This window comes from Takifugu rubripes, chromosome 21 (genome assembly GCF_901000725.2).
Source record: "Takifugu rubripes chromosome 21, fTakRub1.2, whole genome shotgun sequence".
Classification (NCBI taxonomy): domain Eukaryota; kingdom Metazoa; phylum Chordata; class Actinopteri; order Tetraodontiformes; family Tetraodontidae; genus Takifugu; species Takifugu rubripes.
The window spans coordinates 15,079,808-15,103,632 of record NC_042305.1 but is presented as its reverse complement, the minus strand read 5'-3'; the positions used below and the strand labels follow the sequence as shown (position 1 = coordinate 15,103,632).

The window sequence follows — 23,825 nt, the reverse complement described above, 5'->3', positions numbered from 1 at the left end:
GTGTTATTTATTGACATGTACCTTGTTTTTTACAAGGTACATGTTTTAACATGATGCTTTCCGCTGGTTTTGAATCCACAATATTCATTACAGCTTTACCATAAATCTTAAACCTACAGTAATTAGTTGCATCTATCATTTACCTCAGGTTTTATTTATATGGTGGCATCTATGTGGAGCATTTCTTCGCCGTTCTGGGCAAATGTTCGAAATAACGCTTTCAAAATAGTAGTATTTTAAAATAGCATAAATATCCCAGTAAAAACGGAGACCTGTGTTCTTGTGGAACTCTGCGCCACTTTTACAGTTGAACAGCAAATAAAAAAGATACTGCTTTATTTGACACATGAAGGGAATATGCAGGCACATAATGTATATCTTTCATGTGGAATAATCAGAAACATTTAAGACTTGTTTTTTCTTTTTTACATGGATGAAATTATTTGTTAGAACAAACAACAATGCAAAGTCATTGGCATGATTTATGTCTTTCCTACTATATGAACATAAACAGCCAAGGTTTTATATGTCTTATGGCAAAAACTTTCCATGCAGATTAAACACAAGTACAAGAAGGAGGAAGGGCTGGAACGAATCGGCTATAGAGCTTCGTTTGAGCACATGTCTGTCACAATATAATGCACAAAAAGCTATACTGTTTCAGGACAGGAATTACAATCCTTAAAATGTTGCTAGCATAATTATATGTACGAAACATTCCAAAGAATGACGTTTGAAAATCAGGAAACAGATCTTGAGGGCAACATTCATGATAGATCCCACCACTTGACTTACTACTAAGTTATTAACATGAGGGCAGCGGCAGCGTTAAATGACTTTTTTTTTTTTGACTTGTTATCGAGTCATTCAGCTTTTAAAATCAACATTCTCGTTGAATGGACGTTCTTTGGTGTCACTACATACACATTCTTAATGGAGGAATTACCGTAAGGGGATTCAAAGAAATGACTTTTAATAAAGATTTTGATCCGTTTTGTCATCAATTCTGTACATGTCGTAGAACCTGAGGAACTGTCAGGAAGCTTAGTTGCCTCGGGAGACACACAAAAATGTATTGTGCGACAAATGGATTCCTACTGCCAAAAATTCAAACAAGCACAATAGTGCACACTGTATCAAGTGTGACTGACTGCATTGCTCTGTGTATCAGAATGGCAGCCTGGACCCAAATCTGAAAGCAGCAGCACATGTTGTGGAGTCATGAGACGGTCATGTGGTCCGTCTGGCTCTGCCGAAAAACCCCCACACACCACCAGATCCCAGTCTGGTGTGACCGAAGGGAAGGGTGGAGAAAAGCTGAATAAAAACAAAAAAAATCATCTTTATAATCCTCTGGACATCCTCTGGACAGGATCGGTGGAATTATGTTCCTTGTAGCCTGTAAAGAGTTATTGTACGAGTTTAAAGGTATAAAAATTAGCATATAAGACTTGTTGATGCCTCACATGCAGTGGCATTCAAATGGATCGTGCTGTTTAGACATGATGGGGTTTAACATATCATTTCTTTGCCCAATGTCATTGATACTGGATTTAATATCATTGTGCGTTTAATTATTTTGCTTTTTGTGGGAAATTGCAACATCAGCTGTTCCAAACGCTGCCTAAATTGTGTCGTCGGATGTTTTCCCACATTGTGGTGATTGGCCGCAAAAAGGCAAAGCTCAGACCCAAGCGTAATGCCGAGGGGCCCATTTTGTCATTCAAACTGCATCGTTTTCAGGAGGCAGAGATACAGTTATAATGTGTAAATCAAAGGGCCACACAAGCGCAGAATAGCTGGGCTGGCGCTGATGAGGGGGCAGCTGCAGCGGACCGTGTGAACACAGTTCACGTGTGGTGATGGGCAGCACAGCATGTGAGAGTCCATGTGGCTGAAATGGGGCACAAACTGGCTGACATTTTCCATCCTGCAAACTGGTGTATGGATTCCAAGGCCAACAGATTTTGCCTGGATCAAAATAGGCTCTGCAAGTTTGCAAACATTGGAAACATATATATATATTGTGTGAGAGAGATTTTGGCAGCAGGCTAAAGAACATAAACTATAAATAGATCATTTTATTTCTTAAAACCGAGCCTCTGTGGCTAGTTTGCAACCCCTAGTGTAGCTGCAGATCTATTTGGAATAGATTTCAGCTGTCCTACGGTACAGTCTCGCTACCCTAATGACAGCACATTCTTTGTCCACAAAATTATGGCTTTTTGTTGGAATGTTGTTTGTTATTCCAAAAAAGAATCTCAGGAAATTTTGAAATGTATAGTTTCACTTTCTCTTGTGGGAAAAAAAAACTACTATCAAAACAAATCATACAAATATAGAGAGAACACAGTCCTTCTTCCAGAGGAGTGCAGATTGTCAGGCTGGGGGGAGAGGCATGAAATTGGAGCTGCGCCTTCTCTGGAGGCATTGAATCTGATCTAAATCCTTCCCTGAGATTAGGCAGTGAGTTCCGTGTGTAAAATCACCACGCTGTTGTTTTTAAAGGTGATTTCAGCATTGCTGCTTTAAAGAGAACGTTTGAAATCCGCCGGCTAAATGTGACATCTATTTGGTCCGAACTCAGCCCGCAGTCATGCGAAGGACGGGAGTGTAAACAGCTGAGCATAGTGCCAAAGACAAAACCGTACTGCGTGGACGACTGATTATGAATGCGTCTGTGTAGCATGGGTGGGTTTCAGGTGTCATGCATTGTGGGTCACAACTAAAGTTTAAGCAATGCGATCTGGGTCACAGTCCCTGGAGACCTCTCCGACTGTCTCGCAGGGTCTAAGTGCAGTGTGTCAGGCTCAGCCTAATCACACCTTCCCTGTGCAACTTGTAGAGCAGCTTGAACTCGGTGGGCAGCTGGTGGGTCTCTTGCCACTTGGTAGTGAATTTTGTCCCTTTCTTGTCATAGTAGTGGTAGGGCAACTCTTTGCCTGTGTTGGGGTCCCAGCCGAAGGGCCAAAAGCCGTAGAGGTGGATCTCATCGCACATGGCGGAGGCTAGCGTGTACATGAGGATTCCAGTGCTGAGGCGTTTGGGCGACAGGTTTTTGGTCTTCCAATATCTGCCAGGGGAGCAGAGGGACAACTTAGAGGAACAGCTACAAAAATCTGCCTATGCAGTGAGTGTGCAGCACATCAATTCTTTTTACTTTTCTATTTACTTTGCAATTCACCAGCTACCTTTAGACAAATAGGACCCAAATACTCTTACTTGTTGACATCGTGCATGATGTTTCCAGGCCAGGCCAGCTCCACTTTCAGTTGGCCTTTATGCTCCACAAAGAAGTCCACCAGGGTCCTGGTTACTGTGGCTGATGTGTGAAGGAAGAAGGCGGGAATCCAGAGGATGGCTCCTCCCAGCTTCTTTAGGTTCAGGAAGAAATTATTCCTGTCCTGAATGGTCAGCAGGTTGTTGTAGTAGCGCTCCAGAATGCTGGGGTTGAAGGTGGTCATGTTGGTCTTCCTCCCCACATCTTTGGAGTAGACCTCGGTGGGGGCGAAGTTGCAGCGGAACACAAAGTCAGCCTGGTCGATGTTATCGCCGCAGTGGCTACCCGTCAGGATGCCACTGTTGCCCACCACGGAGCAGAGGCTGTAATGCTTGTTGTGGATAGGAGAGGTGTCGGGGAGCAGAGATTTGAAGTTGTTGCTGATGGAGAAAACGTATTTGTGGCTCGAGTAATCGAAGTGCATCAGCTGGCCCACACGCACTCTGTCCTTTGTGAGGGAGAAGTTGTTGGGAATGTCGATGAATCCCAAGATATCCTTCCTGGGGACAATAGAAGTATCCATCAGGTTTACAAATGCGCTTTGAATACTTTAAATCACCGGGAACTAAACGTCTCATACCTCTGCTTATAAAAAGCGGTCTTGTTGAACTTCCATTTGGATGGTTTCCCGTGAAGCTCCTCGTTCAGGGCATTAGTTAAAGGAATAAAAGAGGGGTTCAGGGAATTTATGGCAAGCTGAGACCTGCGAATCAAAGCCACCTCTGTAAAGTTCTTATAAATTATGTAGAAAGTACAGTATATAAAAAAAGGACATGCTGCTGCACACTTGAACATTTTCCTGGTAAAAAGGAACAGAAGTGTCATGAAGGGTCAATACACTGCTTAATGAGCACTTATTGTTTCGACATTAACACTACAAATTAATAGGTCCGTACTTTCCTAAACACATCATATGCCATCATCATTATCATTATTGGTATTAAGTATAGTTTTCGGGGAACTGACACCACCAGAAGGCCCTGACAGGTTGCTAAGTGCTTACAGCAAGGAGAAAAATGAATCAAACCATATTCCAACATAATTTCTGTTACGTGACAATACGAAGGCCCGTTTTAGAGATGGGTGTCGCAGGCCTGTCTTCATTTTCCAAAAATCGAAAATCGAAGGTGCGGGACTCAATCGCCTCAGGTGGGGGTCAATTACCAGGTTTGGTGAGAGCGTTTCGACATCAGGACCCTGGACAGCTCGCCGGATCCTTGACGGCTGTGCGCGTCACGCCGCGCCTCGATATTTACCTGTCAGCTGCACACCCACCGCCACTAATGTCTGCTGTAAACGTACTCACCGAAAGCCTGCGTGGAACATGATCCTCGGGCCTCCCGTGTAGTATTTAGAGGAGAAGAAGCTGTCTTTTCTGAGCGACACATAGCTGATGAGCGACAGGATCAACACGGCGACGCACAGAATAACCAAACCGAGGGCCTTGGCGATGCGGACCATTTTAGGAGCCTTTTCATTCCTTGTGTGCTGGAAAGCTTTAGCCTAGGTCGTCATCGCCTGGGTCGCGCACTTCCTCTGCTGCCCGTCGCCAGGATGCGCGAACCGCCGTTCATCGCTCCTTATAACGGTATAAGATCTGCGGGTGTCTGCGGTCGGCTGCATGGGGAAGACACCGCAGCTCGGTCCGGTCTCCTTCCTCTGCCTGCCCAGCCCCCTCCTCTCCTGACTGCTGCTGTTGCCTCCCCTCCAGGCTCCCGTTTTAATTAAGAAGATGGAAGAGAAATGCGCTTCAACGCACGCAGCCAGCTAAAAGCCCCCGTCCTCCACCGCTCCTGCTCCCCCAGCTCCTCTGCATCTGTCAGCAACAAAGGGGAGCTTGTCTGGTCTCAGAAACGAGATGAAACAACCGTGATAGGAGGAACGGACCGTAAAAGCCTCCAAATATCCTCGAGTGAGCTTAAGGATTTGTACATCCTAGTATATGAGTGGCATTTAATTTTATACTTAAAACAAATAAGATGCTGTTTAAATTACACAGGAAACAATCTGTAAGAACTTATGGAAATAAAATCATTTATTTGAAAGGACGATTTCCGATCCTTCACAAATGGTTCACATTACAAAGGTAACATACTTTTGATGCAGCATTTTTAACATATTTTTCAGGTTATGTACATTTTTTTAAACTTTTTTTTTACAGTAAGCTTATCTTGGTTAAATATTTATGTCGTAACGTACGTCAGTGTTTCCATGCATGCACTTCAACACAACAGTAATATCATATAATGATAAAGCACAAAATACTTCTGTAGGTCCTATACAGTATATTGATGGCAAATGATTAGGTATAAAACTTGATAGACTGAGAATATCATAGCTGGTACTCAACATTTATAACTTCTCCTCTTGTGCGTGTGTCACTATTTTTGCTGGAATGTTGCAAATTCAGACACAGAAAGTCCAAATTTAAAAAAAAAAAGCACACAGACGTTTCGATCTACTGCACTTCGAGCTGCCACGGTATTGCAATTTTCTATTATTACGATATGTTTGTCTTTAAACGGTTAACTGGATTAACACAGGCACTTAATGTTCACAATCCATCACCGGGTAAACCTACATTGCACACAACATGAAAAGAGAAACACACATTTGCTGTGAAACTTGGCGAGGACGGTTACACTGTAAAGGGACCCCACACACACAAACACACACACAAACACACACCCGCCGCTGTATTTGCAGCTCATCACTTCATGCTCTGCAGAAACTTGGAGGGGAAGAAGGCTCCTTCACCATCACTTCCTGGCGAGCCCCAGGGGCTGTCTTCCCCAGAGCTCATGTCCTCGCAGAAGTCCTCACTGTGAGACAAAAGAGGGCATTACCTCTGGACTCAGAACCACAAATGAATGTACTTTATTCATCTCATTAATGCAAAGAGAGGGAATGGTTCAAAACCAACATGATGAACTGGTCTTCACTTTAAAACCTTATTAACTGTTTAATTAGCCACATGTTTGCTCTATGTCAGAAATATGCCTCTCTGACAGGATCATAGAGAAGAAAAGCCACATTACAATTACTGCCTTACACAGATGTGGTTTCTTCCATCTGGAGGACAATTTCATTTCTGCAGCACTTTCTCTCTCACACATTTGTGTCATGTATTTCACTTTAGTCCAACCATTCCTGCTTCTTTCTTTTTGGATTCAAACATACACTTTTCTGTAAAGATGCCTGCAACCTTTCGGTTTGCTCTTTAAGAAGCAGCTTCTGAACACATCAAATCTCTTGTCAGAGACTCTTCTGCTGAGTAGGAAGAGCAAGATTAGCTGAGAGCACCTGGCCATCTCAGAAAACATCTAATCAGATCCTGGTTACTTCTTATATTTCAATCAGTGACACCACCTGATGTTTTTCATTCTGGTTTGGTGAACAGAAAAAGATTCAATAATGTTTCTGGTATTAGCAACCTCTGCGTCAAATAGAGTGAAGACATAAAATATTACCCAGGCCAACTGACAAACTGTAAATGATCTTAAGGTGATATTGGTGGACAAAGCAAGACAGGGAAAGCTGTCAATGTGTTTAGAGGGAAACATATTCATTAAAAATAACAGGTAAGAATGGGGAATTTAAAGGATATGCTGGAATCAAGTCCATATATAACCATTTAGTTCCGTAAATAAAAATAAAAAAATCACTGTTGAGCAACGGTGATTTGTTTTTAAATGATGTAATTTAGGAGCTTTGTGAAGCAGTCTGTTGCTGTTCTTAAATGGCAAATGTCAGTGTTTTGTCATCACGCGGACTGAAGAAAATGGAGAAAATTGGGCATTTTTACCTCTCGCTCTCATCCCAACTCCCCTCTGGAATAGTTGGAAGCCCAGGCACAGAATAGTGACTGCATTGAAGATTCTGCGCCGTCTTCTTAGATATGATCCAAACAAGCTTTTTGTTGTTGGGCTTGTTGCATTCAGTTGAGCAGTATTCGGTCATGCACTTGGCCACGTGTTGTTTCCAGTGGAGCAACTCCCCATCACTGATCTGTTAAGATGTCAGACAGAAAAAAATCTGAGTGATCCAAAGACAGAAATATAGAAATTGTTGCATAGAACTTACTGGTTCCACATTACAGTCCGATATGTGCAACAATTAGATTATTTGCACGAAAAATTAAATAATAACCGTGGTCTATATGGATACAATAAGTAATTAGGATTGCATACAACAACAGCCTGTTCTTGTACACCTTTTATTACCTTTAGATATCCTTGGAGAGCGTGAAGAATCCTCATCAATTTGCTGGACTGGTGGGTGTCAAACTCTTGGGCAAATAGAGACAGTGCAAGAACTGAGGGCTGCGGAAGAGGACAACAGCAGGTTACGATTGTCGCAGATTTTAACATGAACACTGCAATGTCGGGAAACTGCCGCCTAAGAGCAATTCTTACTTTTGCTTTAGAGAAAACAAGCCGGCATAAGCACGCTTTTAGCTGGGCTTCCAGACTCTCAATGCTTGGGAGCTCCTCCCTTAAAATATAGAGGGAATCTTCATTTGATCCACCAGGACACATTTCATGAGGGAAAACTATTGGCTCATGTTTGTGCACACTCCTTGACAACAAAAGTATATAAAGCATTTAAAAGATTTTACCTTTCAACAGACCAGGAAGTGAAGGCCGAGTATAAGAGGTGTAGAAAGGTCAGTGGCGTGACCGCTTCAGGCTTCACACCGAGCTTCTCCATAACAATCTTTTCCATGCGACAAAGGTCCGGCACAGTGAATTTGCTTTGGCTGATGCGGATGAGTTCATGGATGGGTGAAACATTGCTGTCATCCTCGACCATTTTGGCAGCAATGTGAAGGCAACAGACTCCAATACACGGCAAGTGTTTAGGCTGCACCTTTTCACATTAACACAGTGTGAGTCAACAATTTAGGACTTAAAATCCAATTTGGTCAGTCAGATGATTCTTCAAAATATTGAAAATAACTTGTTACAATGTTGTCATTAAACAAACAGAAAGAAAATATTGTGATTAAACCCATATTGTAAATTTGAATCCTTTCAAAAATGCTTACCTTCATAACAGTGAGGAATCGATCCAGAAAATTAACAGCATGAACAAATGTTTGGGTGCTGTAGCCAAAGAAACTGGTCAGGCCCCACAGCTCTTCCACACGGCTGTCTCTGCATTTTGAAGACACTGCACGGCAATTCTGAAAATGCACCATAACGGAATATATTTCATGCACACAGAAAAATGCCACCCATTTGAATGGAATAACATATGTTTGCACACAGCACCGGAACCGGTAAATTGGGTCAGTGTGTTACCTCCACAGAGGAGGATTCTATCAGTTTCAGACCAGCCTCTCTGGGAAGAAAGTTGCACTCTTTCGCACAACATGACTTCAGCTCTTTCAAGAGCAAGCTGTCAACAGCTTGAAGATCCCTCATCCTGGAAAACAGCATGTAAATGTTTTATGTATTTTTTTCCTATTACAGGTATCGGGAGAAAATTTTTCCTCGACAATGAAATCAGTTTGAATGTTGTCTCCTATACCCCACCTTTCGGGTGTCAGATATCAGCCCCCTCCCCCCAAACACACACACCACCCCCAACACATCTTCCCTTAAAAATATTTTTCTCCTTTAAATCGTAAAATGTCATTGTTAGCAACCAAAGCTATTACAGGGAAGATGATGCAAGAAAATGATGTTAACAAGACATAGGATTAAGTCATATGCACAGTCGTTAAATGTAAATAATGTCTATCGAAACTAGGTCACGTCGTCACATCGAGACAGTATCATATTATTATGAAGATAATATAATAACGGCAGTAATAATTACATTGCAAGATTGAACATTTTGCGTATTTAGTTCGTGTAAACAATAAACATGTTTGCTAGGTTACGATCATTGGGTATCTTGCTGGTGTAATATTTGCAAATGTTATTACCTTGTTTGGTAGCTGCCGATGACCAGGATAACAGTTTTGCAACTTAAGACATGTATTAATACCTCATGATTTAGTTTCGATTGCAGCTAAAGCGCAAAAGACGGTAAAGTTCCTTGGTCCGTGCAAAATTGAGAGGGTGGTCCGCCCTGGATAAATTTTTTTTTTTTTAGCCCACTGTTAAACTACAATAACCATCATGCAACACGACGAACGTGCCGGAAACGCCTCTTCGCAACCAAACCGTTCAGAGGTGCCTTGTGTCATGCAAGTCGTTTCAAAGTTTCAGTGCTACTTTAACTTTTTATCGCTATATCATTGTGACCACTTACCTGAGAAAAAGAATTAGACGCAACAATTAAACTGTATATACTAATTCACTCATAAAACATGTTTTTCCGCTAAAACGATGTTGTTTCCATGGTGACGAAATTTGTCGTTTCACGACAGTGTAGGAACAACATGCTAACTAGCTGTGTGTTTTGTTTTCGAGTTTGTCTTGTGAGTTAGGTTTTATCATGAAAACCTAGCTAGTTCACTTTTTTTTTACAGTTTGACTAAAATGTCATTATTTGCTCTTTCGAGTAGAGATAGCGTTCATGTTAAGCAACCGAACCGTACAAATGCAGCAACAACTTCGACCGGTAAGTTAAGTTTGTAGCTAGTGATTCCTAATTCAATCATTTAGATGTTATGAATTTCTAGATTTCGAATTCAGAACTTTTGTTCAACTTTGTTTTCTCTCAGATACCCATACCACATCTTCGCAGCCGAGATTAAACAGTCTCACATTGGATCAATTGAGGTATCTAGAAGATAGATCATTCCAACCTTATTTCATTCTCCACTGCACAATACACACAATTTTTCTTATTGATACAGTGAAGAGCTCGATAGGCGTACCAAGGAAACACAGAAGCTACAGGATGAAGTGGAAAATGCAACAAAGCAAACCTTGGAAAAGTTTGGTTGTGCATATGAGATCCACTGTTCAGGTTCTCATGATGGCAATTGTAATATCTGTGAGTATTGGCTTTATCAGATTATGTTTATTAGTAGCTACATAATAAAAAAAGAAATGACATCTCCAGTATCATATTAATGTGACTTTTCAGATAATTTTTGTTCATTGTATTTTTTACCAAGGCTGAACTGTGACTGGCATCGCTTTTTCCCTGAATGGTATTATTTGTTACTAAATGTGCTCATTGTATGCAAGATGACAAGGAAGCATCATTATTTTTTCCTTGAGAGGCATAAACTAGACTTGAAAAGCTTAGAGTTTCCCCTCAGTGACTCTTTAAACGCATTTGAAAAAAGCACTCCCATATATAACTGAGGAAAATTTCAAAAAGTCCTCTCTGTTACACAGCGCTTAAAGCAAACATGCAAATTACAGTATAGAGCTAATTACAGAATAAACATTTAGAAAAGGGAATTTTACCTGTCGAAAGTCATCCTCGAGCAAAACGTTTGAATTAAAAATAAACAGATGTAAAAATCATATCTCAATATCTTTTGCCCAAAGCACTATTTCTCAAGTATTAACATGTAATTAACTTGAAATATCTAGTGGCAGATGACCCAGCTGCAGATTCTGGTACAGTTACAATCCAACAGCAGGTACTTACTCCACCCCTGACCTGTCATAAGACCAGTCAGCTCGGCGGCAGCTGTTCTGGAGAGGAGTTTGTAGGTGAATCTCTGCAACAACTGTGGGACATCCCATTGAAAGAGGTTCAGAGTTTCATTCCATTTATCAAACTAAATTTAAAGTTGTCTGGAAGAATGTCTTGATAAAGTATACTTTGTATATTGTCTTTTTCTACCTTTCTGAGTGCAGGAAAATGATCCGCATAAACCAGAGAGGACAACATTCGGTTTTGACAAAGTGATTATGAACCTCCAGAGGGAGTTGCAAAAGGCCCAAAGGGAGAAGGACGTGCTGACTGACCTCAGGTCAGCAGTTGAGCACTATTTTGCTTCTGTGAAGAAATTATACAAACCATTGTCACTATTTTATACATTTCTAGATTGATGGATTCAGCTGAGCATGTTGGTCAGATGGAAAAGATGCTGAGCATGTTGGAGGAACTGCAAAATACAGAAAGAGCCAAGGACCAGAAAATGTCTGAGACAGAGAATGAGGCATCGTCCATTAACAAGAGAGTAGAGAAGTTGGAACAAAATATGAAGGAAAGATTCTTTTCACATTTATCTCCAAATGAACACTGTGAAAAAGTTTGGGTAAGTTGTAGCTAAGAATCATTTAAAATGGATTTTAAACCATACGGTCTGTTTTTCATAATGTTTTTATTTTTTTCTGGCAGCCACTAGAACATCACGGGGGTGAAGAATACAGTGGGAGAATTGAGCAAAAAGAAGGGTAATGTAGTGTACTTTTAATACCGTCAAGTAAAATTAATTCCATGTATTTTCAGCCACTTGCAGTTAAGACTTGATGTTTTACTTAATCTTTTGCAACACTGGAAGGCTATTGGCCACAGAATGGGTAAATATAACACTTATTCTACCATCTCTGAAACCTCTTGGCGCTTGTGCTGTTGTAGAATGGACGACTTGATTGCAAATCTTGGACAAGAGATGGCGCTGTTGACCCACAACCTGAGCACATCAAAAAACAGCACCGTCAATTTCATTACAAAGTTAGAGATGCTTAAGTAAGCGTTGGTTCCATATAATCTGGCTATTCCACTGAAGATCAGACGGTGTCCCATTGTTAAATGTGTGATTTCTGTTTTAGAAATCTCACAGAAAAACAGACATTACTGCACCAAGCTCAGGTCTGTGGTCTTGTCTCAGCTGTCTCCAGACATAAAACTAAGGTAAGGGAGAATGTACATAAATTTAAAAAAAATAATAATATATTTTTAAAATGGTTCAAATGAACTAAGTGGCATTGTCTTGTTCATAACTATTGATCTCTGTGATGGAGTTTAATGTATGTGAAGGAACTGCAGATATTTCAACAATTTGTATGTTGTTTTTGTCACTGTAGGTTTGTTACCTGGAGCAGCAGCTTATTCAGGCTCAGTCTCAGCTGAAGGACACCCAGAGAGAGAGAGAACATTTTTTACAACAGTCAGAAGACGTTCAAGCTCAACTTGATCAACTTAAGGTACTACAATAAAAGATTTATTTTGCTCTCACACCCAAAGTCTTGTATGGCTTGGATGTGCACAGACTGGTTAAAACACAAGCTAAAACACAGGTGAGCTTAGTCACAGAAGATATGTTAGTTGTATTGTAAATGACAAATGGCAGGCAACCACGTTTCTACAAAGTTTTCAGGCACTTTTTACAATATATTATTTATATACTGATCATGTCAATGATGGTATATACAATGTTGTCTTAACATTGACTAAATAATCAATTTAATTACTTTTCATTATAACCTGCCCACTGGGTCTAACAAATATCTACCCATCCATCCAAGCAGCAGCAGAGTGAACTACAGGAGGAGGTAAAGGCTTTGAGAAGACAGTTGGAGGACACTGGGGAGGAGAAGAAATCCCTACATAGTCAGCTGGAGCAGAGGACACATGAAGAGATGAAAACAAAGGATCTCCTAGAAGAGAAAGAAATGGAACTCCGTCTCTTAAAGCAAGAAACCCAGCAGGTAACACTTATTATCATGTGTGTGTGTGTGTGTGCATGTGTGTGCATGTGTGTGCATGTGTGTGTGAACGACAGAGTTTCTGTGGAGAAAATTGGTTGCAAACATTAATAACATTCAAATCAGAAATGTGGGTGACTCATCATACTAAAGTAATTTTTCCAGCATCTTGACAGATTGGAAGGGGCTGAGAGACGCTACCAAACATTGCATGTGGACAGAGAGGCACTCGGGCAGAAGGTGGACGACCAAGAGAAGATGATAAATATTCTGAGGTTACAAGTGGAGAACAGCACGCAAGTGACTGTGCAGCAGGGCCAGACCATCAATATCCTTCATCAGGAGAACAGCTTTCTCAACCACCAGCTAAACCAGCACAAGCTGAACGTGCAGCAGCTCAGGGTATGGAGCGCTGAAGAACATGGCTAAAGCTCACTGAAACTGTCTATTTTAAGTCTTGTCCTTTTTTGCAGAATCAGAATGAAATAGACCAGTACAAGACAGATTTGGTTGCAGCAGAGCTGGAGCGACAGCGGCTGCAAGGCTCAGTGGCTGAACATGTCAAACATCTGCAAGAACAACATCTGGAGAAGCAGCAGCTTACCAACCAGCTAGAGCTCCAAAAAATAGAGTTTTCCTCTCTAAAAAGTAAGCAGAAATGATAGCATTCTCACTACAATTGTAACTGATTAATGCTTTTTAGTATCGCGTCTCTATGGCATTTTTAGCCTTTTACATTCACACAGTCCTGTACATACAGAACGTGTAACACACATGATCTAATAAAAATATTTAGTTGTTCAGATCCATTAAACTAACACATCACTGCAATCGCTTCATGCATTCTTTCAGCAGGAAGTCCACGATGCATTTATAGTCCCTTGAAAAACTTTCCTTTTCTTTTTTTTTTTCTTCGAAAAATCAAATGATCTCAGTGTCCCGCTGTGTTTAAACCAAGAACCCTGTTGTGTATGTTTATCCTGTCAACCAAGCCCATCTATTGCTATGTGCGGCTATGTTTTAGTGGATGTTTCTCTTGGTGGGTATAATGTGTATGCATGGACTCATTTCAGAGGAGCACAGGGAGCTGCAACAGCTCCATACATGTAAGAAGGAGGAGTACGAGGGTGTGGTGCTGAAGCTCCAGAGTCGGATGAAGCGGGCCAATGATGAGCTGGAGCAGGTCAGGGACAGCCTGAGGACCCTGAAAGAAGCTAATGGACATGGTTAGATACTTTATTTTCTGAGCTTTAATAAAACATGTCATGTCCAAAGAAATACTTATTACTTTTTTCTTATTTATACTCAGTGTGTGATTAGTTCAGTAGATAACAATAATTTACTTCAGTCACAATGAAAGCCAGAAACCTAACTTCAGTCAAATAATTAGTGGTTTAATGACAACATAAACACATTTCTTTCCCTGTTGCGTCCCAGACGGGATCTAGTCAGACATTTATAACTGAAAGCACATGTCCATGATTCAGTCAAAGCCTTCTTTCACCTCCTGTCCTCTCTCAAACTCCGACACTAGAAACTTTAAATCACTTTTTCTTAAGGGTTTGTCTCAGGCCTCAACGCAGCTGTGAACACTCAAGAGAGGGTCATTGCCAGAAGAGAGCAGATTAACTCCCTCGAGGGAAAGATCCAAAATCTCGTACAGACTGTGGAGAAGCTAAACCAGGTAAATGCTTAATGAACCATCATCTGGTTCATTGTGTGTTGTGTTTCAGTGTAACTATAATTTAACTTTAGATATTTTTATAAAGTTCAAATAGAATTGAGAATGCAACAGCATGCTGCAAGTGGACATTAAATAATCATTTAAATAACAGGATGAATAATCAAAAGGTTTTGCTATTATAGTGGAAGTTATCTAAAACTTTTCCCTCAACCAGTAATAGTACCGGTATTTGGATTTTTAATCATTCTTTAAATGACAATTTCTTATGTATGTCCTTTTAATGAAATTAAGTTCTGGACATTTATTTGTCATATATAAACTGATACATTTTCACACACACATCTTGCCCTATTTTTTGTCTGTGGTTATTATTTGCAGGAGAAATACCATCAGAATCTAGAGCATCAGCGTCAGCTCCAGGAACTTGCCTTTATCAAGGAGGAAAAGAGACAACTTGGCCGTGAACTGGAGGCCCTTCGCTCCAAAGACAAACGCATGAGGGAGTGGACCAGCAGGCTGGAACAAATCCTTCACAAGGTGAAGCACATTCATGCATCCATTATATGGCCACCAGAAACATTTAGCCATTACAGTAATATAGTGTTATCAGATTTGACCTTCAAAATATTAATAATTAACTTCATAGTCCAATTTTTTGTCATGAAAGCAAGTTTTGCTGCATCATGCTGTCCTTGAGATAATATATTTTCTGTTAACAAAAGACCTTATCAGCTCCACTAACCCTGTTCTATCTCCATGTGCATCACTTTATTGTTCCTGCTTACTACTCTACACTTTATCTATGTTGTTTCTTTCCAAAGATGTCGGAGAGGTTTGCCGAATGTCAAGATTTCATCCAGCTGCAGGAGCATGAATTCTTTCATCTAAAACTCCAGTGTAGCTTAGATTCAAAGGTAGAGCTGCACTAGAGTGAGTGCTTTTATAAGAGGGATGCAAACTTTTCCATCGTACTACAACCACGTGTGGAAAACAATAACAATGTTTAACTTCGATTTATACCTACCCGTTTGTCTTTATCTTAGTTTCACAGTAATGCTGTATGCACCCTTGAGCAAACCTTGATAACCTATTCGATTTCCCCTGCAGGAGCTCCAAGGTCAACATTTGCACACAGCCTTGCATGAACCAACAGCTCACCTGGGCCGTCCACCTGCGGCTTCTACTCCACTCTCCTTCCAGGAGAACGCCCACGCCCGAATTTCGGTAAAGTCAGGATAATCCCACACAGTTGAAGCTTTTCAATTATGTACGTGAATCATTGTTTATTTGGCTGCTCAGATACAGGCCCCAGCACATCTGCTCTGCCTTTAATTCAAAAACATTCATTTAATTGCATTCCTGTTGAGGGAATAGTCACAGCAATTCAAAATAATTCCAATACGGCATTGAACTATTTGTTCTGTGCTGCAATCTTGGATTAAATGTAAAAGATCTAATCAAATTAGCTCAGATATTGCTTCGGAGACTGTGATGAACTCCAGCAAATACCATCAAATATGAGCTGTTGACACAACATGACATCTCTCTCATCCTTTTCCGACTCTTGAAGCCAAAGAGGAAGCAGGATGGCCTCACCCAAGAGCTCACGTCTCTTGTCAAGGAGCTGAAGGCGGTCATTTCGGAGAACCGCAGACCACACACTGATAACAATGGCAGCTCCGCCAGCCGCGTCCCCAGGAGGAGGTCTGCGCCTGAAAGAGTGAACAGAACCGCATTGTACGTTGCATCTCTGTTCCCACATGCTATAAGGATTAGCGCCACTCCTCAGCCATCTTAGATCACATTTAAAATTCATGTGATCCTGTTAAGTGAGCAGAAAATCGTTAGACTGGAGAAGTGGGCTTTCATAACTGGTTTCATTGACATTTAGTTTGAAAGATTGTGCTGTTGGAGTCTGCACCTTTGAAATAATTATGGCTTTCATATAATATTTCATAGTTTAGATATTAAGTAATATTTGGGCCTCGTTTACGCAACAGAGAAAACAATTAGATTTCAGACTTGGAAGAAACAGAACCACTTAAAATGCTGCTTTGATGTAGAAATGACCTTTGTTCCAAGCAAACTGAAGATTTTGCAACAGATTAGCTGGTTCTGCGTGGACATGAAAGGGTTGTATTTAATAAAATGTTAATTTTGACCTTGACGGATGACGCAAATGTGGAAGAGCTCCCGGTGTCACCCCGGCTTCTCCGTCTCAGAACCATGACTCTCATGGTTTTGTGTCTCATTCAGCTTTGTTTTGTATTATCTCCTCCCTTACAGCAGCACCAACGAGGCTGATGAGGTCAAAGCTGGCCTCAGGTACAGAAGGAAAACCTCAGGCAGGTAAGGGACGTGTCTCAAACAAGTCGAACGGGCCCGTGTGTGTGTGTGTTTGTGTGTGTGTGTGTGTGTGTGTGAGAGAGAGAGAGAGAGAGAATGGCTCGCCTTGAGGCTGCAGAAAGCTGATAAAGCGCGTGATCCATTATTACCACTCGTGCCTCATGAAAAGTGGCCACTGTGGAGAAAGACAACGGGCTGCGTATTGTCATGTAATGCCTGCTTGTTTGCGTACACGTTGTCCACAGCGAGCCGCATTTTCCGAAGGCATCTGAGGTAAACTGGAAAACAATCAACACATCTTTCAAGGACAGTAAGTGTTCAGTTTTTTTGTTTTTTTTAAAATGAAGTTAAAATTTGTTTTTCCTGACCATCAATACAGTTGAGTTTATGAGCATGAACAGGTGAACAGTGAATTATCTGACGCGCTTTTGCAGACCCACGTTCTTCCAGTCCAGCACTTGCAGCGAGGTGCCCTTCATCCACAGATCGACTCCTGCTGGGCCGCAAGTCTCCCGTCTATTATCTCCTGACATCTGAGCCAAACCAGCCAAGCCATTGACAATAATTGATCAAATCAATCAACTTTTAGATTCAGTTCATCTTGTGCTTGTAAATAGAATCTACCAGATTATGTTCCAGTAAAAGGCTGCATTATATATATTTTTTAAAGAACATGTTAAAAACGGCTGTGTGATTGTCGTGCAAAGCCGTGTGAGTGTTCGCATAAAAGTCAAATATGCGCAGTTAATCAATACGAAGTCATCAAAGCAGTAGACACATTCCTCCGCTGTTTATTCCAACACCCACAGCACAAAAGCCTGACAATGTAATGAGGAGAAAAATACAGAAACTTGATGTAAACAACCTTGAGCATCCTTTGCTGGATGAGGCTGAAAGAGCCCAAACTTATTTTGAAAATTTTAAAGCAAGCCTCCGTGGCGGTTACCTCCCTTTTAATTTGAGGACACTTCCTATGAGTTTACATTTCAGTGAGCTTTCATGTTGTGCCAGTTTGGTCACTGAAATCTGCTCTTTATGTTGATTTCTGCTGACGTTTTGATCCATAGGTCATCGGTCAATGAAAAGAAACTTTTTGTTTTAGATGCTGTCAAGGCATATCTCTGTATTTCTTTTCAATAGTGTGGCTTTAAACGGCCCGTCCCGAACCCCCTCTCTGTGATGTAAATTCAGCCATAGAACAGCATATATTGCATAACTCCTGGCAGCTCCAGTTACTGTACATCTGTTTCAGATTCTCATTGTGTCAACAGTCCAGTTGTTTTTAGAAGGTCACGCAGATGGTAGACCTGAACGTATTGCTTATTTTTAATCTCGCTGCTCTCGAGGATTTGCCAACTATCAAACAATTTGGCAACTCTTTTTTTTTTATCATTTGGCTCAGAGGCATTTGATATTTAAAATCTCTGGTGTGATGCTTTCCTGCAAAAAAAGCGTTGGAGATTTTATTCAAAGTGAAACTGGATTCATCCACCTATTCCTCCGTTGGCTCTCCATAGAAACTGGAGAAGTGCTATTTATTTTGCATGAAAGCCTAAAATTACTGGGAAGAAATGAGATTTAACATTTTTCTCTTTGTTCATGTCCATTCACTCTTTTGCTCCTCTTAACTATTCTTTTATTTTCTATGCAAGCATATCAGGTTAAGCAGTGTGGAATGTCACTAGATTCTTAGAGAAGGATCAGTTTTTGAAAAAAGAACAAATTTCAGTGTCACTGTCCTCAATCCAGACAGGTTTTACAGCACGATGAGCTGAGAGGCTGCGTTCAAGAAGAAGAAAAAAACCTTCCTCAGATCCTTAACCTCAATGAAAAAAATGGATTAAAAAACAACAATCTGGAGGAACGTTCTGTGGACAGATGAAACAACACTTGAATTCTGACCTCTCTGAGCTGCATCATGTTTGAGCAGATGAGGCCTTTAACCCCCCACCCAGAACACTAACTCAAACATAGATGCGCAGCTGTTTTACTGCCAGAAGAGCTCTTGCATCAAAGAAGGGGAATTAATTCAAGTAAAAGGAATTAATTATACCCAAAGCTCCAAATACTTCTGGGATAAAAACTTCCATTAACATGTTAAATAAATCATGAAAGGAAATGTATACATTTTCTTATATTTATATTTGCACCATCTAATCTGAAAGCTGCTCCCCTTAAACCACCACCAAGAAACATTAAACAGGTAGAAGCGACAGTTTATCCTATGTTTGTTTTATCCATAGAGATACGGCTTTGGTCATGTCATAAAATTTGACTGATGATATAACTGCTGATATCTCTGTTTAACACAGAGTCAAAAAAAGAGAGATCTGAACTCTCAGAGGCAAAAACACATGGAGGTAAATGATGTGCTGCAGATCTCCAGCATTTCAAATCAGCATTCTTTACATGCCTGCTCTGATACACTGCTTGGTATCTATACCTCATGTCAGCTCACCACGTTTATTATTTCTCCCACTGGAAGAATTAGAAGAGCACATATTTTATTTAAAATGCATAAAATGGCAAGTCTGTTATTCAGGAATAAATATATGCTTAAGAAAATTTATGAAACTGTCCGAAAAATAACGTCTGAGTGATGCCAACACTGAGTACAAGTGCAAGAATCTTAACTTTGCCTAAATGAAGCATCGTGGTTTAACCCAAACACTGGTGCGATCTAGTTACCCCAGAGGGCATTTATAGCAGGAGTAACTACAGGTTACAGCTGCTGCTGGCCTGAGTGACAGCTACAGTTGGGCAACAAGCAGAAACTCTAACGGGAGAGTTGGAGAGTAACACTGGTTGACGCTCCAGTCGTTCTTCGTTTTATGTGGATTTTGTCTGATTTCGTAATATTAAAATGAGTGTGCGTGGATATTTGACCACAAGGGGGCGCTGTACAACGCTATATTTACACACGTACGCGCACATAAATGCTTATCTGTGATCAGTTTTAAGACAAAGCTTCACTTGTTGAAGTAACCCTCCCGGATTATGTTTAAGAATCCCACATATTAATAAATAAACAATATCAGGAAACAAAGTAATCAAACACAATTTACCAAACACAGAAACAACCAGGACCAGATATATTTATAGATATATGGGAGATGGCATCTAGATACAAGCATATATAGTAAACAATCAGTTTTAAAAAAATAAAATTAAAATTAATTAATTAATGAGAGCATACAAAGATTACAGGAGACGCGAGGCCACAGTTGCGAGCAGACAGGTGGGAGCAGGTGAGACAACCAGGAGTGGAGATGGATGGGACAGAGACAGGGAGGACGGGAACATGGGGGAGGCAATAGAAGATACAAAAAATGTCTAAATAAGTAAAAATAAACAAACAGAAAAGCACATGTCCTGTCAATAATAACTTCTCAATAATAGAGCCGCTTGGCTGAAGATATGGGAGGGTCACACTGGTATAAAGCTGCTAATATTCTGAAGATAATAATGAAAAAGTATCTCAGAAACAAATCAATTAATGTGACTTTAATGGAAAAAAACACTCCCACGGTGAATTAACGGATTAGCCGTTGCTTCCCAAGACTCTGGTGTTGTTTAAACACCGGGGGAAACACTGCTGGGACAGAGATCCTTCTGCCTCCTTTCTTACACTAATGATTGTCCCTATTTATAGCAACTTAGAAAACAACTTCAGTACAGTCACTGATCAATCCTCTCGTTTTGTTTTGATTGCCAAGGACCAAGGACGCTGGGATACGTCACAACTTTTCACTCTTTGGTCTGACTAATTTCCCTGGAAGTCCCCGATGAGTTCTTGTTAAATAAATATCCCAGGTGAACGCAAGTCACCTCTTAATGAATCAAGTCTGAAAAAAGCATCATGGCATCGTGTTGCCCTCACTGTAAGTGAATGGATTTTTTTTATGGCTCTTGTTGACTCGAACCTCTTCCTCGTGCCTATATGTTCCTCGTGCTGTCACAGGACTGCTCTGACACTCATGATGGCGCTGCAGCGGCAACAACAACAACAACACAACCCTTTCAGTAAATCATGGAGTCACGGCTGTGTTACATCATTGGGGTCTGATCCTCTGAGGAATGGTCACAGTGGAACGTGTTTCATGTAAGTCTGCAGCTTCCAGTCAAGTGTTTGAACGTGTGTCGAGACCAGCGCTCAAACTGCAGCGGGTTTGGTGGAGACTCTGCTATGAAATAGCTCCAAGACCTGTTTTAGTGTTTCTGGCTGAAGTTTCTCCAGTGTTAACCTTCACGTGAGGGGACAAACTTCCCAGGTTCTGGTGTGGCAAACGGGGAAGGGCTAGATTTGTTTAGAATGGCAATATCGTGGTAAACTGCACTCAAATCTGTGCACTGATGACATCATTCCAGGTGCACCTTTCTTTACAGAATGTCAAGGATTCAGTACTGGTAGTATGCTTTCCTGCGGTCTCTTTGTGGTAATATATATTTATAAAGAAGCATCTTAAACCTACATTTACCATCTTTTTGGTTGAATTAAGTGATTTTCTCGGTTCCTGCCCTTTTGTTTTCGGTGCAGCATTTTCGGTACTGTCTATAGTTGCAAAGGTTAAACAATTTTTGTTTTGTTTCAGCCAAGGTCAATTTCTTTCTTTTCACTTCGGAGGGATTTCCCGTTAAAGCATCCTGAAGGACAAACAGACTTCGTCATTGTCTGCAAACCTCTCTAAATGGTTGGAGGAATATGGCCTGACTTGGAAAGCTCAGCCCCTTAAAAAAAAAAAAAAAAATCCAAGTAAATATTAGAATGTGGATGGCCTTAAGGCACTGGGACAATGCGCTTGATGGCGCGTGAGTAGCCTTAAAGCTGATGCAGCGACTCACAAAGATGCTGATTTGGAAAAACAGAAGTATTATCAAATTATCTACCGGTACATTAAAACCAAATAACTTCAGCCAAGTTTTTTGATCAAACTATTTATTTATTAGACACACTCTTAAACAGGAAAAAAGAACAAGGACAATATTAATGTCCCTCTAGAGACTTTCTACATTTCACTAACAGGATATAAATAAGGGAAACCTGTGTGATACACGGGAAATGTCATTGTTTGCGGAGAAATTGAGGCGTCTGGCAGCTCGCAGCCTTTGCACTCCAAAAGGGCTTCATTGCCATTTTTAACAAATGTTTACTGCCTGTAGAATGTTGGGAAATACACCACAGAGGATGTACGGAACTAAGGAACTGATTATAATCAATCAGTATTGACCCCACTTAGCCAGGTCATTACAGAACCTTTTTTTTTTTTTAATATTTTCTTGTTTGCACATTGAACTCATCTTGTACATCATATGAAGTCTAAATGCCCAGCATTTTTCAAACAAAATTACTGTTAATTTGAAAAATCCACCGTATGAATGTTATTTCATTATTAAATTAAGATCACACCACCTCAGTTTTCACCTCATATTTAAATGGGTGAGACTAAATTGTGAGCTGGCTTTGTCAACCCCGACAATGTGTAGATTGTTGCAAAACTTTCTGTTTGGAAGCCTGAGGGCCCGGAAGGTTAAGCAGGGTGGGAACAAATATTCAGCTCATTTCAAACTGTTTCAGGTCAATTTCTTTGGGGAGTTGAAGCGATGTATTTTCCAGCTTATAGGGAGTCTCTTCTTGGAATTCCTGAAACTTTTTTCCTCCCCCTACACATGGGAAGAAAAATAATTGTCGTCTCCTACAAAACACATTAGCTGAATGGTGGGAAACAAACCCCACCTAGGTGGACAAAGGAATATTATGGTCTGCCCATCACTTAACTGCTGTAAATAAACAGCGGAGGTTGCCCATCATGGTGACAGCAGGGCTGGTGAAGAACATTTCTGTGAAAACATATGCGTGAAGATCAAATTTAGTGTTGAGCAATGACATATCTAAATTATGCCAGTCACTCGAAAGAAAAGCAGTCAACAAATTAATTCAGAGAGACTCTGTTAGCCATTAATGATTTGATTTTTTAAAACGTTAATAAATTAATTTTAAAAATATGTGCACTATATAACCTATCTCCTAATAGATATATTGTCTACTGCTCCTTTGTTAACATAGCTTGATAACTGCAAAGAGATTTTGTTTTTTTTACATCCTTTGTTCATAATAATCACTTTAGACCACTTTATTGGCATTTGCTGATGTAAACTTTCGTGTGAAAGTGAAGAACAAACTTTGGAAAAACTCTGTGAGCAGTATTCTTATGTCCTAACCACAAACCTAACCCCAGTATTCTAATGCCATATTTGATATGGATATTAGAGTGACTGAGTAAAAAGTGATCCTAAATTAAACTGCGGGGTTTCCTCTCTGAGCAACACCTGACAAGGCTGCTCCTGGGAATCGCAAGAAAGGTCTTGGAGGGACAAGAACACAGAAAGTAACCATGGTGATTGACTCTGCCTTGTCTTTGTGCACATGGAGACAGAGGAGAAAGAGATACCATGTGCGCCTCTCTCTGTAGAAGTCAGATATAAATTAATCCTGTATATAAATTAGACTGCATTGGCCTATTGTGGTTTCTAACAATATATTCAACATTTCACAGCGGTTCCATCCTTTTTACACTGCAGACAACGTTGACTACTGTTCTGTAATTTAAAGGTTCGATGCAGTCAGTGTGCCAACTAGGCCGATTCAACCAAAACTTTTCTGTGTCTTAGTCAATAAAATGGACAGATATAGTATTCATGTCTGAGAGTGTCTTAAAATATGATCATTGGTATAAATAGTTTAAATGATCAGATCACAGTCACACATAAGTAATGGCCAAGCACGGCTGCGTTACTTACTCAGCTGCCTGAGCTTGGGGGACTAGAGTGAGGGAGGACTGGCAAGGCTTTTCACTAAAGGTGATTAATGCAAACAGAGCCAGCCTGTGCTATGGAAAGAGTGCATTGCACTGAATTTATGTTGGGGTCAATCCATACTCTCCTTGGA

At 40.6% G+C, this 23,825-nt stretch overlaps 3 protein-coding genes across 3 annotated transcripts; 1 reads left to right on the top strand and 2 right to left on the bottom strand.

The window, feature by feature from the left end:
- Positions 1-319: 319 nt before the first annotated feature.
- On the bottom strand, positions 320-5,160 carry LOC445980 (sia-alpha-2,3-Gal-beta-1,4-GlcNAc-R:alpha 2,8-sialyltransferase). Its single transcript, XM_011615994.2, has 4 exons — positions 4,587-5,160; positions 3,861-3,983; positions 3,223-3,780; positions 320-3,073 (listed from the first exon to the last, which is right to left on the bottom strand). The coding sequence occupies exons 1-4, from the start codon at positions 4,739-4,741 to the stop codon at positions 2,791-2,793; spliced, it is 1,119 nt and encodes a 372-aa protein (XP_011614296.2). The 5' UTR covers positions 4,742-5,160; the 3' UTR covers positions 320-2,790.
- A 139-nt stretch (positions 5,161-5,299) lies between these two features.
- On the bottom strand, positions 5,300-9,362 carry LOC101072587 (cyclin-G2). Its single transcript, XM_003975215.3, has 8 exons — positions 9,213-9,362; positions 8,584-8,707; positions 8,328-8,465; positions 7,899-8,149; positions 7,696-7,774; positions 7,504-7,602; positions 7,086-7,288; positions 5,300-6,102 (listed from the first exon to the last, which is right to left on the bottom strand). Exons 2-8 carry the CDS (start codon positions 8,704-8,706, stop codon positions 5,991-5,993), a joined length of 1,005 nt encoding a protein of 334 aa, XP_003975264.1. The 5' UTR covers position 8,707; positions 9,213-9,362; the 3' UTR covers positions 5,300-5,990.
- A 325-nt stretch (positions 9,363-9,687) lies between these two features.
- LOC105418060 (coiled-coil domain-containing protein 158) lies at positions 9,688-23,678 on the top strand. Its single transcript, XM_011615995.2, has 23 exons — positions 9,688-9,710; positions 9,798-9,853; positions 9,957-10,014; positions 10,092-10,231; positions 10,783-10,946; positions 11,053-11,168; positions 11,243-11,456; positions 11,540-11,595; positions 11,780-11,890; positions 11,974-12,055; positions 12,229-12,348; positions 12,670-12,852; positions 13,015-13,251; positions 13,323-13,497; positions 13,923-14,075; positions 14,409-14,533; positions 14,912-15,070; positions 15,355-15,447; positions 15,641-15,757; positions 16,104-16,270; positions 16,820-16,882; positions 17,125-17,189; positions 17,314-23,678. Exons 6-23 carry the CDS (start codon positions 11,107-11,109, stop codon positions 17,436-17,438), a joined length of 2,307 nt encoding a protein of 768 aa, XP_011614297.2. The 5' UTR covers positions 9,688-9,710; positions 9,798-9,853; positions 9,957-10,014; positions 10,092-10,231; positions 10,783-10,946; positions 11,053-11,106; the 3' UTR covers positions 17,439-23,678.
- Positions 23,679-23,825: the final 147 nt, after the last annotated feature.